Source organism: Pinus tabuliformis, chromosome 3_1 (assembly GCF_031772625.1).
Source record: "Pinus tabuliformis cultivar Carrire ecotype Pingquan chromosome 3_1, CPIR1, whole genome shotgun sequence".
Taxonomy (NCBI): Eukaryota; Viridiplantae; Streptophyta; class Pinopsida; order Pinales; family Pinaceae; genus Pinus; species Pinus tabuliformis.
This window is the reverse complement of record NC_142301.1, coordinates 930671954-930691771: the sequence shown is the minus strand read 5'-3', so window position 1 is coordinate 930691771 and position 19818 is coordinate 930671954. Positions and strand designations below refer to the sequence as shown.

Genomic DNA, 19818 nt, shown 5'->3' with positions numbered 1-19818 from the left:
TCATTGTCTCTGCCCCTCTCTCACTTCTTCAACCTCACTGGCTCTCTCTCCGGCAACTAACTGTTGCTACTCTGGAAATCGATTTTCTCATGAAATCGAACTTCTCAAGTTTATTCTCCAAGGGCCCATCAACTTTCTCTTATAATCCTCTGTTGGGACTCCAACGGCCAAGATTAAATCTTAATCAATGGCTAGGAGTAACTTGAAGTCGATCCGTGTGAGTGTCTAGATCATTCACACCTTGACTTAATTAATTTTGATTAACTAACCATATTCCCTATGTTTATGTTGATTTGGGGTAGCATCGAATGTGCTCTAGGCCTCAAATTTTGCAGGGAGGCTTGGGCACATGCAGTGCAAAGAACCCAGAAACAGTTTTGGGAAATTCCACCCAGAGACGATTTTATTAAAATAATTAATATTTTTAATAGAGTCCCTCAATCTAAACTTAGGAAAATTAAAATATTAATGGGTATTAATCTAATTGTGGGTGTAACTTCTACAAAAAGATGGAGATCAAGTCAAAACAATCTGAGCCTTTGATCAGGAGTTAATCTAGGTTGTTGGTTGTCCAATAGGAAGATATAAGAAGAGGCTTCAGGGTCATTTGGAAAATACACCAAGAGAGATCAAGAAATCAATTTTCTAAAGTGAGAAGTTCTCAAGAGGAAAAATGGATTGAGGAGATTTCTTGCAGTTGAGGGGCAGGGATAGCTTCCGGAGAAAGTGATTTTCTCAGCCGGAGAATCATCAGCAAAGAGAGGCAGAGAGTAATCCAATAGTGGCAGCGCTGAGCCAAAGGAGCTGATGTGGAGCCATGCAAAGGCAGCGCAGAAGCCAATTAGTAGTCTGAAATTTGTAAAGGGAATTTGAGTTTCAAAAGCCGGGAGTCGGGGTGTGAGACCGGGACGCAGAAATCGAATCTCCTGGGCAGTAAATCGACCAGTCAAAGGATTGATGCAATCCCCAGAGAGCTTGACGTTGGGTTGACGCAGATATTACGCAGAGGCAGTCAGAAAAGCCGTGGGCAAACAGTTTGGGGCTGGATTTCCAGTGATAGTGGGAGGTAACCTCACAATTCTTTCTGCCAGTATTTCTCTCTGTAACTAAATAACCCTGTGAGGTATTCAGAGATGTATTCAGAATTTGCTACTGCTTAATAATAATAAACCCTCAGAGCTGCTACACCAGTTTTCCCGCATTGGGTTTTTCCAGGGACTTTTGTCCAAAAATAATGGTGTCCTATGTGTTTGTATTTCCTTGCTCAGTTTCTATGTTTCAGAATCATATTTAATTTGTTGTAGGCTACTTTAATAATTTGCTTCAATATTTCAAGAAGAAATCTGAAATAAGTTTGTAACGTAATTTACAATCTAGGTGAAGTAGATTCAACGGGTTGCAGTAGGATTCCTGAGATTGTTAGATCTAGGAATTTTCACAATTTAGACTTAGGAAATATTTAAAAACTGGTTAATAATCTAATTAATACATTTCTAGGGAGAATTTCCAAAAACGATTTCTAGGTTTTGGAGATCTCCTGTATTCTAGCCTCTCCAAAAATTTCAAGGCTGAAACATATCCGATGCTACAAAAACTAACAAAAATAATGGTGAATCTTGCCTCCTTTTTCCTTCACTTGGTTAGCCTTCTCTTCTATGAAAATTCAGCCTACAAACTTGACTCTTTTTTACACTAAATTCGGCTCCTTGTGGTGGTTGCAATTCAGTCTTGCTGCAACAGAATTTGCCCTAGTTCCTTCACACGTGTGAGAGATTCTGCCCCAAAAACAGTCCTTTAGTACCTCGCTCTTCCTTCTTTTGTTTCTCCTCTTTCTTGTTGGCTATTAGGCTTCTTCTCGTGCTTCCACGAACTTGATGAGTGAGCTTTTAATGAGTTCGAGTTCTTCCTTATATATATGCTTTTCATGGTGGTCGAATGGCCCTAATGAAGCCAACTTCACTGCTTTGTAGGCCGACTTGACTTTTGTAGGTTGACTAGGTCTTGGAGTGTCTTTATGACACTTTTTATGACTCAAATAAATTCTCTTGACATAATAGAAGATGCCCAATGGGGTCTTTCATATATGACAATGACTCAATTGACTTCTTGACTCTATAACAAACCCTAGAAGCACTCAATTGGTGCTTGACCTACAAATAGATTGACCTTGAGAATGAAACCCATGCGACAAAAAAATAATCATAATATTTTTTCTTTCTTTTTACAATAAACAAGAATCAAGAGTACATTTCATATTTATGAAGACCAAACCTAGTTACCTATTTCAACATCAAAATCCACCAAAAACTGTCAAGTCATCCCTCCTTGGGAACAAGTCAACCAGGGCCTCCAAGAGCCACCTATTTGACTTCCTGGACAGATATATATAGAAGGCAATTCCACACATTTGGGAGATCATCCAATTCGATAGCCAAGGAGGACATCTGAACTATATGGAGCAGAATTCAAAGGAGAAAGAATATAAGTCAAAGGAGAGAGAAGAATATTTCTGTTTGACCGAATTTCAGACCTCCACAGCTCACATGTGTGAACAGGACAAATTTCTGTGTTACAGAAGGCCCAAAATTTCAGGGCCGAAATTTCAGGAATTGACCAGATTTGGGACAGTTTGACCTTCGTTGACTTCGACATTGGAGATGACTTGAAAGAGGGTTTGACTTGGCATTTTTGGTGCCAGTTTTGGTCTTGGGTCTTGGATATCTCATTTTGATCTGATTCTATGAGAGAAGGATTGTGGGGTTTTCCCCCTTGTGGGGTTTTGCCCTGGCTTGGAGCCTAATTTTTGTGTCTCGTCTCTTTATTTTCCTGGAAGAATGAACATTTTGTATAATTGTTTGATGAATAAGACATAGAAAATAATAAAGAAGAAACCTAAACATTCTTAAGTCATTATCAAGTACGGAAATCAAGCCTAATTCCACTACACTTGGTTTCTCAACAATCATGATCCACTGATGAGTTTTCAGTGAGATCTAGGAGGTCGTACTGACATATTATAAATTTTCATGTTGAGATCAGTACAAAAAAAAAAGGGCGTAAGGCCTTTTCCTCCAGTTTGCTTGTCTGGTCTCGCTCTTGCCAATCCCTAACAGTGATCAACACTGGTGGAGAGTACCTATCTAAAACATACATACATAAAACATGTATATAAAAAATATGCACTTGCACCCACACACATATAGATCACATATAGAAGTTGCTTCATACAGCAACTTTCTGTTATCAGATATAGTATCTGTATCTGTGCTTGTATCAGTGTCCATGGAACTTAGAGAAGAATAAAATATTTATTGCAACTGAAAATATTGTGCAAATGGCCTCACAGAAATGCCAATTTCCATAGGAAACTTCACATAACCTAAATACTTATCACTGGTTGGCATTATCAGCATCAAGATATTATAAAATTTACAGGCTATCATATCCATATAATACATATCAAACTACAATAGATTTTCCAGATAGGCATTGCACAAAGAAGCGAGCTGCTCTTACAGCCTGGTGTGGTTCATGTCAACAGTAATAAACTAATATGGAAAAAAACTGCCATAGATCCTCACTTCGAAGCTTGTAAGTAGCAAGAGGTTTGCACCTGGGAATTTTTTGTACCCCCATTGGCGCCTCATGGATCAAGGATTAAGATGGATCTATGCTAGTCTCTATATCATGCATGTTAAATATGAATGGAACATTTCAGTTGTCCTTCTAAGTAGACAATAAGGAGAATCATCAAGCAAGATTCAACATTTTATCAAGGAAATTCAAAAATGAAGATAAACATGAAAATATTCGAATCTCAAACAATAATTATCATTAAAAAATCACCACCACAATCTACGCATACCTTGGACACAAGATTCAGAATATTTGCATACCTATGTAGTAATGCAGAATGTTCATTATCACCCACATATAATGCATACTGCTTACAAAGAGCATTTCCAAGAGAAGAAGTCCAATTTGGATCTCGGATCACATCGAGTGATTCTGCAAAGAACTGGAGACCCAACTGAAAATTACACTACTAATTCTTCTGTGCAGCAAAAAAAATGCTAAGATTCCACAACTGAACAATGATACACTAATTAATTTCAAGAATAAACCTCTAACTCTATATCATCTTTTTCAAAATTTCCATCTAAGAAGATATGCCTCCCCTCGAAACAAAACACATAAATCAACATGAAATAATATTATATCTCTATTGCAAGGACAGTACTGAAATATTATTTTTCTTTTTCTCCACTTATACTAATTTTGTCAGACCAAACATCAGAAACAAAACCCAAAATTCCCACCCAATCAATCCTGTGAAACCTTACATAACTTACATTAACTATCATGTCATCCCATATCTCCTGCTGTGAAGTTCCATCTTTTGAATCCGCTGTATCTTTTGGGTCTTCTGTGTCACCAATATATGCCTTCATCTTTGGAATCTAGAGCTTATCACAACATAAAGTGTATCAAAATTGCTAAGCAATCTGCAAGCCTCAAGAAATTGTTCTCAAGAAAAGAAGTCCGTAATATTTGTATTACAAAATTTCACAACTCTCTGATTACTCTTTAAAGTTTTCTCCACAGTTACTTTATCTTCATGAAAACAATCCGTTTCTATCCTTTATGGTAAGGAAAATAAATCTTCGTTAAAACCTATGAAAGATTTTTCATTACTCAACCATGTTTCAAATTATGAAAGATATATTTTGTATGCAAACACCAGATTCTGGGATGTGGATCATAGAATATTTTTCAATTTGTCTGGATAAGTGATAACAGAGGAGAATTCTAGCCATGCCAATACAAATTGTCAATTATTCTGATTCACAACTCCCTTGCTGTTTCCATATAAAAAACCTTTTAAAGCTGAAACCAGGATCTTGCATTAATAATGCAGAACGTTATTTTTGCACTGAAAAATTGACATTCCAATGATTATTGGTAGTCCTTTTGGCTCACTGTAACTGTTAAATCAACGGCTCAACTGTCTATAATGCTTTTTCAAGATTGTTATATATTAGTTAGACAGTTAAGGCAGCAAACTAGAACATATATTCAACAAATATTGTGAGGCACGGGGAAGAGGAAATATAGACAAAAGAAGACAAACATTTTCCAAATCATTAGAAGTTAGAACCAAGGATGTTGGGAGCAGGGAGTAGAAGTGAGAAAGCAGGAGTGGGAAGCATGATTTTCATAAAAGCTTCCGGGAGCAGAGCATCTAAGGAATGCTTTTAATATAATATATATTTTGATATGTTTTCATGCATATATATTTAAAAAAGGAAAGGCGTTTGGAATGCCAAATTAGCTACAAAAACATGAAAACATCGATTTAATAACTGGATTACTTATGATCATTAAAGCATCAACCATTCAGTACACCTATAAAATTGATCACCTAGCACCTATATCTTACAACATTGCCGTCAAATGATCAAAAAGTTATAAGCAGCCAACAGTTCTAAAATAGGTTCAATTTCAATAGTTCAAAATTAAACTGTCATATATTGTTTACAAAATAGGCCACGACAAAGACAAAGTTCTAGAGACTAAAATCTAAAGAGGAAAAACACAAATAAATCTAGTATCTACTCAGCATTCCTCTTGCCACAAGAAACATCAATATTCCCTCCCTGTGATATGTAAGAAGCTGGAGATGAGTAGGCAGAAGCAATATTATCAGAATCCATGTCATCAAACCAGAAAACCCCAAAAATTTGAACAGAAAAAAACCAAACCAAAAAACTGGTCAACCAAAAATACATAAAATATTCAAATTTATAGACAAAAAAGCATATTTATTCATCTGCCTCCATATGTATACAAACCATTTATACAAAATATGCAAAGTTTCTCATTTACATAGCAAATAAGAGTGCAGATAACAGAAATAGCAGTTAATGAAATACATCTCTGAACCAAACCACATCAAAAAACAAACTCTAAATGGCCTCTAGAGTCCAAAAATAAGCTTAGTCCGATTAATAAATATCATTGGAATCACCATAGTCCTCATCCTCAAGCTTAGAATGAATAGACTCTATAGTGGGATTTCAGCTTCATTTCCTTGGCCCTTAAGGTAGTGATAAGTCTACCTATGGAAATGGGTCCAAGTATATCCAAGAAAGGTCTTCAATGTCAAATGATGGTACCCAACTCTCCACAACCCTCTCTAATGATGGATCAAAGTCACCCAAAAGTTGCTTGATTTAGGGGTCCTATTCAACAAGTGTTAATGGCTCATCCTAGTGTTTACTATATATAAACCATGTCATTCGACCGTTTCAATTCCAAATAGTTCTACTTACCAGTGTGTGTATGCTGAAAAATGATCCAATTTTGTTCACACCTAAAGCACTACATGTCTGGCTCAATATCTAAATTGCAAACTTTTGCAAATTATCGCATCGGCTACCAAACTATTACCACCAATAAGTTGCAATAAGAGCTGAAGGGAAAAAGAGTTTTAGAAAATGACTTTGAAACTTGGACTCAACTTTACAGGGTGTCTGGTATATAGACAGTGGAGCGTCAGCACACATCACAGGAGTTAGAGACTACTTCTCCAGATAATAGGGAGGAGCAAATAGACTTCAAGATCCAGATGGGAAACAAATCTAAATGCACTCTAGATGGGAGAGGCACCATCGAGATTCAGAGGGAGTTAGGAGCAAGCACCAATGTTACAAATGTGTTGCACGTATCAAGCTTAGGCATGACCCTAATTCCACTCTCAATACTATAGGACAAGGGATATGATGTCCACTTTGTAGGGAAGACGATGTTCACCAAACACTGGAACTGGAAGAAGGTGAAGCAGATTGGGGTTCAAAGCGACAAGTTATATAAATTTTGGCTTGATTCTCCAAAGTCACTAGTCAGTAGCACCAACAGCAATGGGAGAGACCTAAATGAATTGTGGCATAGCAGAATGGCTCATCCACAGCATGGAGCACTGAGGATGCTCAAGGAGACAATGAAAGGTGTTCCAAAATTAAGCACAGAACATGATGATGTGTGCAGGGGGTGCATACTTGGAAAATACGCTAAGGCAATGTTCCCAAGAAGTGACAATAGATCAAATGGGGTGTTGTACGTTGTACATTCAGGTATTTGCGACACAATGTCCACCAGATCTCTCAGAGGGTATGAGTACTTCATGACCTTCAAATATGAGTACTCCGGAAAAAATTGGATCTACTTTTTGAAGACCAAGGATGAGATCTTCAGTCGGTTCCAAGAGTTTTAACGCTCTGGACGAGAACCAGACAAGGAAAATATTAAGGTACTTCGCATGGATAATAGAGGAAAGTACACAAACAATGACTTCAGTGATTACTGTGCAAAGTAGGCCATAAAGAGAGAGTGGACAACTCCATACAATCCATAGCAATATGGAGTAGCAAAGTGGAAAAACAAGGGTATTGTTGGGGCAGCAAAGGCTATGTTATATGATCAAGGCTTGCCCAAGTTTCTATGGGAAGAGGCGTGTAGCACAGCGGTGTACATCAGGAACAAGGTTCCTCATAGGGCATTGGGGAAGACAACACCAGAGGATGTTTTCTCAGGGAAGAAACTAGAGGTCAGCCACTTCAAAATCTTCGGTAGTATAACATACTGCCATGTACCAAATGAAAAACGCACTAAACTGGATTAGACTACAGAGAAGGGGTATTTCATTGGGTATAGCGAAACCTCAAAGGCATATACGAGCTACATTCCTAGTAGTAGAAGGATTATTGTAAGACAGGATGTGAAGTTCATGGAGGAGAAGGCCTTCAAAAGGTCTCGTGAGATGCTGGTAGATGATTAAAGTGCGCCAACAAATGCTCCATTAGTCCAGAAGCAGGGACAGTAGCGCGATTCTAGTACAGTTACTAGTACAAGCACTAGTTCAGGAGCGGATGATCCAGCGAGTTCACAGCAGATGGAGCAACAGAGGCAGCATGAGGAGTTGATCGAGCCACCCACTACTAGCGGTTGCACTAGCAGATAAGTTCATCAAACATTAAAAGATGCGCAGGAGTTTATGGGGACTCGTAGGATGGGCAAGAGAGAACGTAGACAACCAGACAGGTACAGGTTGTTAAACCTTCCAGTTATCAAGAGGCTACACAGCATCAAGTGTGGCAGGATGCCATGGTGGAGTATAGTTCCATCATGACAAATGTTGCATGGGAGGTAGTGCCTACGATTGTGGATAGGTAAGTTATGGGCTCTTGGTCGATATATAAGATCAAGTACGTTGCAGATGGCAGCATGGAGAAGTACAAAGCTAGGTTCATGGAAAAGGGGTATGTGTAAAAGGAAGGTATAGACTATGAGGAGACGTTCACCCCAGTTCCCAGATATACTTCCATCATGTCAGTAATATCTCTAGCAGCATAGATGGGATGGCAAATTCACCAAATGGACGTCAAGGCAGCGTTCTTGAACGAGGTGATAGAGGAGGAGGTATACATCGAATAACGAGAGGGATTTGAGACACATGAGAGGGCCACACATGTGCAGACTTAAGAGAGCGTTATACAAGCTCAAACAGGCTCCTAGGATATGGTATCGTCAGATTGATAGCTGCTTGTAGCAGATGGGATTCGTCAAGAGTGATACGGATCCCAACCTTCACTATCTGATGGTAGAGGGTGAGCCACTTGTTGATTTGGGGTAGCATCAAATGTACTCTAGGCCTCAACTTTTGTAGGGAAGATTGGGCACATGTATTCCAAACAACCCAAAAAGCGTTTTCGGAAATTCCACCCAGAAACAATTTTATTAAAATAATTAATATTTTTTAATGGGCCCATAAGTCTAAACTTAGGAAATTAAAAATATTAATGGGTATTACTCTGATTAAAAATATTAAAAATGATCTTAGCCATTGATTAGCTTTTAATCTAGGTCGTTGAATGTCAACGAGAAGATTATTTAAGGGAGCTTGAGGGTCATTTGGAAAACACACCGAGAGATCAAGAGATCAAATTTCTGAAGTGAGAAGTTCTCAAGAGGAAGTTTTGATTCAGGAAATTTCTTGCAATTGAGAGGCAGGGATAGCATCCGGAGAGAGAGAGAGAGAGAGAGAGATTTTCTCACGCGAAGAAACATCAATAGAGAGAGGCAGAAAGTGATCCAACAGCTCTCATGTAGAGGCTGACGAAGGGCCACGCAGAGGCAACACAAAGGGTGAGAGAGTCTGAAATTTTGTTGGGCAAAATCAATTTCAAAAGGCGGGAGTCGGGGTGTGAGACCTGGAGGCTGAGAGCAGAGACTCCGAGGAACAAATCGATCAGTAGGTCGGGTGACGCAGTGCCTAGAGGAGTTGACGCAGGGACTGTGTGAGGACAGTGCAGAGGCAGCTTAGGGGCTGCCAAAGGCACCTCATCCAGTGGCCGGATCAGTTGGGATTTTTCTCAGTGATTATGTGAGGTAAAATAACGGTGTCATTAGTGTTGTATTTTCTTTCTTGCCCGGTCTCTTGTTTCCACATATAAATTAATTAAGTGAAGGTTGCAGTGTATGTATTACGATATTTGCAGTAGGAAACTACAAGTAATTTGTTTAAAAGAATTTAACAAATAGGAGTAATATCATAAGTTGTTGCAGTAGGGATTTCGGTTGTAGAATTTTCACATGGTATCAGAGCTACAGGTGAAGAAAGAAGAGCAGAGTCAGTAGATCCAGCGTTGAGCAGAAAAGGGAGATCAAAAAGCTGGAGGAGGCAACAATTCAAAACCCCAGAGGGTTTGTCCAGTTCTTAGCCGAAGGGGTAAAATTTCAAGCCAATGTCTCTTCGAGTGAGTCGACGGAGAGAAGGACTCCCCGTTCGAATTTTTGTTGAGGCAGAGGGAGCAACACTGAAACCTCAGCGTGAGTAGATGCTGGTCGGACACAGATTTTTTTGCAGACAGTTTGTTGGGCAGAAAATCATTAGAAAAAAGAGAAGCACAAATGAGGGAATTTCCTCCTCAGAGAATTCCTAGCCAAGGAATTTGAATTCTCTAAAGCTGAGCAACAGCAAGGGGAAGCAGTTTACTAGCTCCAACAGGGAGTGTGTAGGCTAGCCCGGTAGCAGCACAGAGGAGAGAGGATATTTTCGACATTTGTGGTAGAAATGACAACCAGTGGCTTGAGAGATCAAGATCGGTTGGATGGTGCATCCAACTATGTGATCTAGAAGGCAAGGATGTCGTGTCTTCTAGATGAGCATTTTCTCAAGGCCTATTGATGAGCACCAGTATCGCAGCAAGAATGTTGCAACTCCTGAAGCTACCAACTTTACTTTATCAACCCGGGGTTCATACACACTTGGAGGTGACAATGTTGTATACACAAGTAAAAGTGATGGTTCTGCCTTTTGTCACTGTTTAGCTGGCGAGAGACCACTAGGGTTTTCAAGCCAGGCTTCTATGGATTCAGAAGAAGCTTGATTACTAATGAAAGAAAGAGAAATCTACTCTAGGAGAAAGCTTGTCTACTGCAAATAAGGAAAATGACTGAAATCCTATGCTAAAAACAGACCATTCTCTAACTGCTGAGAAACTATGCTTTACAAGAATGCCAAGCCAACATGTATGAAATGCTACTATCTAAAGCATGGAAATTCAAGACATCAAACATCACTATTGTGCATGTAAAGGACTTAAATAAATCTATTTTGTTCTTTTTATTCTTTTCTAGAAAATCAAGTGTAAACCCTAATCTATTTTGGTCATGTGGCAGGTGGCTTAGTGATGTTGATAGATGGTTGGGAGGTTTAGGAGATGGTTGGAAGGTTTGGGAGACCCTTGGGTGACCTGGTGTGGCTTCCTAGAAGTTCTCCCTCAATTCAGCCTCAAAACAGGCCACTACAGGAAAACCTATAGGATGTACTAGAAACCTACAGGAATCCCTGTATTTCTACAGGATACAGCCGAGAGCAAAACGATGGTTGCTGGAGATGATGGAAGGCTTAGGGAAGGTGGTGGATAGGTGGAACGGAGTGAGAAAATGCCTAGGATCACTCAGAACTCAAAACCAAGGTTAGGAGAAGGTTGGATTCGCTCAACATGCTTGGAGAAATTTCTATGTAAAACGATGAGATTGGTGAAGATCTTGGTGAAAGCAAGGAATGATTATGAATGGATGAAGTTGGAAGGTGGTTGCCTGCTATGAGATCCCTTTAGATTTCTAAATCACCTGCTCTACATCAAACATTTATAATTGCCAAAAATTCATGTAAACAAGAAGAATTCTAACAAGCTAGAAAAGTAGAATTTAATGAACTAGTTGTCTACTTCATGCATGAGGAAAATTGCTGAATAAAATGGAATCATGGATGAGATCTACTGTAAGACTGAAGATGGAAGAGATGGTAATTAAATCCTACACTTGCAAAAATGATCAAATGCTGGTTCAAGTACAGTAAACTCTAAATCTTATGAGAAAATGGAAATTTGTCTTTTTGGGGCTGCATAAGGGTCTTTTCCTCAAATCATGATCCCTGAGGGAAGAGGTGAGGCCAAGACACCTATTGACAGCTTTGTGGTGCTCCTTTTATCCCTTCTAACCTGCTACTGAAGTAAAGAACAAATGGAAGCAAACTAATAAACAACTAATCAAATCCACAGTACTTGCAATGAAATACTTCTAGAGACAATTTAACCATGAATCTATGAAACTAAGCCAAGCATACAGATACAAGAAGAGGAGCCTTTGTTGCTAGGGTTGGGCCCTAACCCAAGAGCTTCAGCCCTCTGAGTTAACTCAGTGCTGGACCAAGAAAAAGCTCATTTTCATTATCAAAACAGAAAATTACATCAATGTCTTCCACAAGTCTGGAGCTCGAAAATAACTAGTGTTTTTACAACAAAAATTTGAATCCTAATGAGGCTCTAGGCCTCTCTACTTATACAACTGAAGTCCCCAACGACTTCCTTAAATCTAGGGAGGCTTGGCTCCCAAACTCGAGATGAACTAACTCTTTGTCTATCACTTCCTCGGCTGCCTTTGATCTTCATGACTTAGCTGCTTACACTCCGAGCTAGTGTGATTAATGGAGGAATATTCGAATCGGGGAGGAGTAAATGAGGAGGATTTACCTCCTACAATCTCTCTCCCTTGTCCCATTAGAGTTTCAAACCTCAGTCTTGCCAAAATTCCTTGATTTTTCTCTTCCCAACCTGCATTCAATGCATACTAGTCCATCAGGCATAATATCTCACTTTAACTCATCTCATTAAACAAAATATAATCAAAACATGTAATAAACTATGAGAAGAGTTGATTTGACTAGCTAGGAGGTGAATTAAGGCCCATATAATTACCCAATGATGAGGCTCATCATCACCCCCTGATGAAAGTGTTGCTCATCCTCTGAGCAACTTAATCAATATCCATGTCTTTCATAGCTCTAATGGTCTCCCTGACATCCCATGCCTCTATTGTGGTTTCCTCTTCTTGGGCATAGAATCCTACCGTCTTTTCTACCTCCTCCCACTGATTTCTTTCTTCTTCTTCCTTCCTTCCTTCTAACATCCCCAAGAGAAGTGGTGGACTGAGTCTCAAGCCAATCCAATTGACTTTGAGCCTTTGGATGGATTGCTTGTACATGGGTGTCCTATTCAGTGCTTCTCTCATCCTTTGAGGAGAGTGGTACTCTCTGATCTTCAAACTGTATGGCAATGTATTCCATCTCCTTAGGCAAGCTTGCATGCTGTCATCCCCTAATAATCTGAACATGTCCTCAAAATGTGTAATTGCTTGCTCTTGGGCAGCAAGATACCTAGGTGCAAGTTGAGGATCATTTGCAATTAAATTATGTGTACTGATGAGTGCCATTGGATTGGACTGCTCAGCTCTGATCATAAGAGGCTCTGTTTGTTCTCTTGCCAATATCTTCTTCATTTCTGCAGCCCTTGCTTCCTCATGGTTCATCCATGATGCCAAAGCCATCAACTGTAAATCCCCTAGCTTTGCATTAGGGTCCCATACATTCATGTATGTCAAGGCCATGTTATGCAAATAAAACTCAGACATCTTGGCCCTATCTTCCAATGTGCTTTGATCACAAAGATCAATGAACTGTCTATAATCCTAGAATGGCATAGTGCCTCTTTGTGCTAGGGTCTTGATTTGGAACTGCAGCCATTGTTCCTTAAGGTATAGTGCATAGGACTTAGCTGGCATCCTGCACTAGATTTCTTCCAAAGAGAGACTGGCCATGGATGCCAATTGATTCTCTCTTTCTTACAGCTATCCTTTCAACCATGCATTTTCTACCTCTAATTGATTTTTCATGATGGCCTCTTTGTCTCTCAAGCTACTTAGTTCTCTACCCATCTCTTTGAGCTTCTCCTCCATGCGACCAATGTCCTCCTGTTATGAACATAAATTATGTAAAAATAAATAAAAATAGATAATAAATAATAATCATAATAATATAAATATAATAATAAATAAAAGTAAATTAACTAATGGTTATTTAGTTAATAATGAAAAGGCATGTCTTAGAGACATGCCTGTTTGTGAAAGGGTACTTACCTGGCTATATATACAGGACCCTCATTCTCATTTGTACTCATCCTACATCAATTCTTTTATTCAATATACAATTACAATTATTGTCCTACCATGCATGTCTTTGTTTACGAAGTATTTTAAATATTTCTGCTGCGTATACGACTTTTGGTCGTTACATTGGTATCAGAGCTATTCGATCCTCTGGTCGCTCAACCGTTGCACAGAGGCGTGTTCTCTGATCCAGGTCTTTGACCGTCAAATTCATCAACATTGTTGTCGTTGAAGCGTTTCGCTAGAATTTGGAGTTTCTCCATTTCACTACCAAGCATTTGGAAAATTAATATATATGGAGAGAAAATAAAGTAAAAAAGAAAAAATAGATTAAAAAAAATATACAAAAAAAATCAAATTCAAAAAAAAAGAAAATAAGTACATATAGAGATTAAAAAAAAGTACATAAATGAACATATATTTTATAACATACATCAAAGGTGAATAGTCATGTTTCACTAGGGTTGTAACTTTTCAAAAAGAAAAAAATATATATATTATAAATAAAAGATATATAAAGAGAAGTATTATATTATAAAGGGGTATTTAAAGAAAAATTCAAGTCATGAAATTATTGAAAATATATACAAGTACAAAACGGGAATTATTATAAACGGTTACGTAAGGAGAAAATATCAATTAAGAGTTTACATTAGAGTGAAGTTGAATTAAAGTTTAAAGAGTTATATGAAATTTAAAAAATAAATACAAAGGACAATAAGATATTTAAAAAAGTCAATTGAAACAATATTAAATATTATTTTTTTAAAGTACAAAAGGAAAAAAAATAAGTAGAATTATATAAAAAGAATACAAAGGCGTTTTGAAATATTAAGGATAATAGGAAATTGGATTAAAAGAGTTTTGAAGAATTATAAAAAAATATATATTAAAAACACAATTTTATATATCACTCCAAGGATCATATCAACTTGTATCGACAAAGATGATTGTTCCGAGACGAGAAGACATTCATAGCAAAAAAATATATCAAGTAGAAGACATTCGTAGTAGAAAAGAGATCAAGCCCTTTCATCAACAAGCTTTGAGGACAAAGCTTTTTGAAGGAGAAGGCAATGTTATGAACATAAATTATGTAAAAATAAATAATAAATAATAATCATAATAATATAAATATAATAATAAATAAAAGTAAATTAACTAATGGTTAGTTAGTTAATAATGAAAAGGCATGTCTTAGAGACATGCATGTTTGTGAAAGGGTACTTACCTGGCTATATATACAGGACCCTCATTCTCATTTGTACTCATCCTACATCAATTCTTTTATTCAATATACAATTACAATTATTGTCCTACCATGCATGTCTTTGTTTACGAAGTATTTTAAATATTTCCGCTGTGTATACAACTTTTGGTCGTTACACCTCCACTCCCTTAGACTTGGCAACCTGATCCATCTATGAGTTCTGGCTCTCTCTTTCTCAAGCTCAAAGAATAATTGAATGGCAAATTTTTGTGGAATGACCCTGCCCCCCTCAATAAATCTATAGTAGGAGTCAAGGTTCCTCTAGCTCTAGGTCCTCATCCAATTTTTGAGTTTCCTGTAGGACTGCCTCTGCTTCCTGTAGGTCCTGTTGTGTATCCTCTAGGATGCATTTTCCTTTGGATGAGGTAGACATAGTTACAGGCCTTCTCACATAGGTGATAGGAGACTTGGGGGAGGTTTGTGCTGAGGATCCTTCTTCATGAGTTTTTATAGGAGGAGCCATCTTCTCCTGCTGTTTAGGTGAGTCCTCAATAACAATGGGAACCTTGGTTGCAGTTTGGGGTTTTCCTTGCCTTACCCTTGTGCTTTTCCTTGTTCTGAAGTATAAGGGGGTCTGCCTCTGTCTTTTGCCTTTTTGTTTGATAGAGGTGCTAAGGGCAATTGCTGCCTCTCTCAGTTGATTCTGGAGACATCCTAGGTGACTCCTTGTTTTTTGCCTCCTCTTTTCCATGGCCCTTTTCACCTATGCTTTTCCCCTCTTCTTCTCCTTCTAGATCCTCATCTTGTTTATTAGTTTCCTCCTTGACATCTTCCTCTATTTCTTCATCACCTTCTTTCTCTTTCTCCTCTTCTTCATCCTCATCTATATCCTCTTCATCCCTCTCTACTTCTTCTCCATCTGTTTCTGTCTCTTCTTCATCCTTTTCACTGACAGTAGGGCTAATATCATATGTGAGGGCTTTGATATCCTCATCTGTCTACATGTCTCTGAAAATTTCCCATTGGATAGGAATTTTGAGGTTGTGGAGGGCATCTTCTATGATGATTCTAATTAACCCATGGTGGGCTAATTATTGGTGGTTTCCCTCCTGCACCTTTATGCTTGTATCTATCAATGATTGCAGAAGGAAGTATGGTATGCTAAGCCTGTGGTGAGGAGGTGTTTCTGCTCCAAACCTCAATTCTTCAAGAAGCCTAAAGTGATATCCATAAACCACACTATACCTACCTTCACATGATATGTATTTAATAAGGTGGTAGCTTACCTCATTCCAGGGGTATGGTAGGCTTGTTCTCCTTACTCCATTCTTGTCCTCAATGGGCTCTTCTCCCTTTAAAAAGAATTTCTTCTTGGCCTAAGTCGTTGTCGCATTCACCTGTACAATTTGGGCGACAATAGGTACTTTGCCCACAAACCTCCATTTTGTGAGTTTTCTCCTTACAAGTCAAGCACCCAAGACTTGTGGGAGTGCCTCCCAAGCTACTAAATTTTCAACACTCTGTCTAAGTGAGGGAGCTACTTCCATTCCTCGAAAGTAACTCATCTTCCCAAACTAGCCAACAATCTCCTATCATGATTGCTCTACATTCCTCGTATGTCACATCATCTATTATGAAAGCATAACCTAAAAATGAAAAACACTCTTCTTGTAATTGTCCCTGCCACTAGAAGCGTCTCACTTGTTCTTCTCGTCATAGCCCTTTAAGCCATTCCAGGGTTCCTCCTTGTCAACTATGGAAGTCTCCTTTCTTCCTTCTGACGGTGCGCTCTTCTTGGGTTGCGGATTCTCCCTCTCAACCTACAAACTCTCTCTCGAACTTACTCCTAAATCTCAGAAACCTTCTTTCCTTCGCATATAGGCTTTACCTTCAGCTTGTACAAACCATTCTCCCTAACTCCAAGAACTGCTCATGAACTGGAGTTACAACCACAAAGCTTGATCATCACCTTTCCTTCTCGAAATATGACCTCACACCCTTAGCCTCAATTAATGAGACAAACAACATGCTGCACTTGAGCTTTGATACCCAAAGTATATATTGTACATGCAACAACCCTCTTGACTCCATCCTGAATGGTACATTCCCCACTCCTCTAACTGCCTTCTGACTCTGATCACCAATCTTCACGTGTAGATTAGACTTCCATTCCGTTAGGCTCTCAAATACATCTTATGATCCTATCATATGCTTCAACGCTCTGTTATCTATGAACCATGCACCCTCACCAGTGTTGCCTTATGAGAAACAAGAGAAAACTCCTCAAACTTTCTCATGAAGTCATCCTACTCGGTCGTAGATGAAGCAACCATTTTCGTCTCTTGCTTAGTCTTATTCCCTCCTTTCTTCCTATGTGGACACTTACTTGCATAATGACCAAACTCACCACATGTAAAGCATTTCACTTTACTCAAATCCTTCTTCTTCTTGCCATTGTTGAACTTCCCTTTACCCTTCTTCAGCTTACTAGCAAGGGCCATATTCTCTTCATCAGAATTCTTCTTTTGAAGAAGCTCATCCCGAAGTTCATCCTAGATAAAATCATCCAATAACCTATTCCAATTTGGCAGTTTCTCTCGAGAGACTATTCCTTTGATTAATGGCTTCCATTCCTCGGAAAATCCCTTCAAGGCAGTCCTCACTTATGTTGATTTTTGTGTAGCATTGGGAGGTATTCTCACATGGCAAGAGGCCTCCTAAGTTGGCCTATAAAATTATGGAAATTAAATTAAAATAAATTTTATTTTTTGGGTTTCATGTAGGCTCAAAGGGGACAAATCAACCACACCATGAAAGGGTTTGTCCCTTGGGGTAAATACACCTATTCGACTTGTATATATAAAGATGACGTGACACTTCATTTGATCCCTCACTCATCATCATCTCTTATATAGAAGACACTCGTGGCAGTGGAAAAAGGATGAAATGGTTGAAGTTTGGTTTTGGTTTTTGGCACAAATTTCTAGACAATTTGAGTGGTAAACCTTGCTGAAGAAAATTTCTCCTAGAAGAAGAGTTATTGGGTCCTCCCAAGTTTGGGTTTCCCAAAAAAAATTGTTGTCTCAATTATGCATGGCTATTTCTTTATGACCTTTATGGTTTTTAATATCTTCACTGCATTACAGTGGATATATTTTGTGTATAACTGCTAAATGATATCAGTGACATAACAAGAATTAATTGAAGATCATTAGAAGTAATTATCAAATCAGAAAATTAACCTTCTACTATGCATCTTTGTAGAAAATTCAACATGGTATTAGAGCCATTGAAAATTAGCCTTAAGAAGAAAAGCCATGGCCTGTCTAAGAGCCTGAAGTAGAAGAAGGTCGTTGGCCATGTTGGGTCAGAGGTCCGTTAGGACAGACCAAGAAGCAACCAAAATGGGCCAAGTTTAGGCCGCAATCAGTGCCGCAAAAAGGAGACCGCAAGGCCTTTCTGGGCAGCTGCAGCCTCAAATTCATTGAGCACAAAGAAAAAAAGGGGGAACCAGGTTGCATGCCTATGTTGAAGATCAAGCCAACTGATGGTTTTCCAATTCAGGAATGAAGCTTGGAATCGATTTGGGAATAAGGGTCGGGTTCACAGTCAATTATCAGGGTTGATTTCATCTCTATTGAGGGAAAAATTTCTCAACTTAGGGTCAAATTGTCCTCCATAGAAGCCAGCTGAATAAATCAACATCAGGACTAAATTGCACAGGTAGAAGAACCTGAGTTTCCTGGAGCGAATAGATTATTCTAGTATCTAGTTTGTTGAAGAGACGATGAGGACGTGAACACTTCAAACCGTGGTCGAGTGGGTAATTTTATGTTCACATTTCCTGATTGATTACGAGATTATCCATTTCCTTGGAACACAATAGATTGATCATGTGCCAAAACCTATTTCGTAGATCGGGTTATTAATTGAGGGTCAAACGCATAGATTTCACTGCCAATTGTTAAGCCGCAGCGTCTTGTTAGTTAGCGGTGGGAGGGGGGATTCTTCAGTATTGGATCGTATTACCCTTTCTTGAGCCAAATCAAAGAATGGAACACACTAATAAAAAGGGATCAGAATCACACGGAAACTGCTAAGGGCATGGGCACTATAATGGGCATGTTTCTCCAAATATTGGAAGTCCAAATTAATCTTTGAATTTTAAAGACGAATTGTCTACGTATTTGGACTATCTTAAGGGGCCAAATAAAGAGTTGAACGTGACAATCTCTTAGCCACCCTGTTTAACCAAGTCTCAAGTGAAAAGAGTGCATGGATTCTACAAATTTTGTCCTGCAATATTTTGAACCATATGACCAAAGAGGACCACTTTGACCTTGAAAGGGTCTGAGTTGAAGTTTGGGAAGAAAACACCTAGGGGAAGATATTGGAAGTCTGAAAGTTAAATTACAAGATCTTTGTTGGCATGGTCAAAATTTTGATGACCAGAACCATAGGAAAGTGCTAGCTTGTGAATCAATTGGTGAATACCCAATTTTAAATATCGATCAGTAAAGGCGTTTGGAAATTATTTGTACTCTATGGGGACAAAGCATTGTGAGATTCAAAGTATTGGGAAATCGAATACCAAATCTCATGAATGTAGGTTATAGGAACGTAGGCCGATTGGTTTATTCAATTATTGGCGATGACTCATTAACAACTAAAGGCACAAGACTAGGACACCATTCAATAAGGCGTGATATAGCTACCTAAGAGTGATCAATGGTCTAATTCCTTTCCGGGGAATGATCTAAAGATTGGTGCCATGTCATTTGTCCTTGTGGAATGACCTGAGATAGTCTACAGTATGGATGATGACATATTTTCAAGCATGGCATGTGATGTGCAAAACCTAATTTGAAGTTGTTGGATCTGTACACCTCACTAGTTCATCCACTAGGAGATAACATTCCCTAGAGGAATTGTACAAGGACTTGGTGTTGATACTAGTTTATTATTGAGCCTTTGGTGTGACTAGATAGCTCGATGAATGGCTTGCTAAGCCTAATCCGCAGAATGAAGAAACAAAGGAA

General features: G+C 38.6%; 1 protein-coding gene across 5 annotated transcripts in view; it reads right to left on the bottom strand.

The window, feature by feature from the left end:
* Positions 1 to 19818, bottom strand: part of LOC149190806 (ARM repeat superfamily protein) — a 500919-nt gene that overhangs the window by 283672 nt on the left and 197429 nt on the right. For all 5 annotated transcript variants that reach the window (XM_089412272.1, XM_089412273.1, XM_089412269.1 and 2 more), the window contains 2 exons: positions 4353 to 4460; positions 3897 to 4018 (listed from right to left, as the gene is read on the bottom strand). In XM_089412272.1, the coding sequence (XP_089268398.1) occupies positions 3897 to 4018; positions 4353 to 4460 (230 nt within the window). The remainder of the gene's footprint in view (positions 1 to 3896; positions 4019 to 4352; positions 4461 to 19818) is intronic.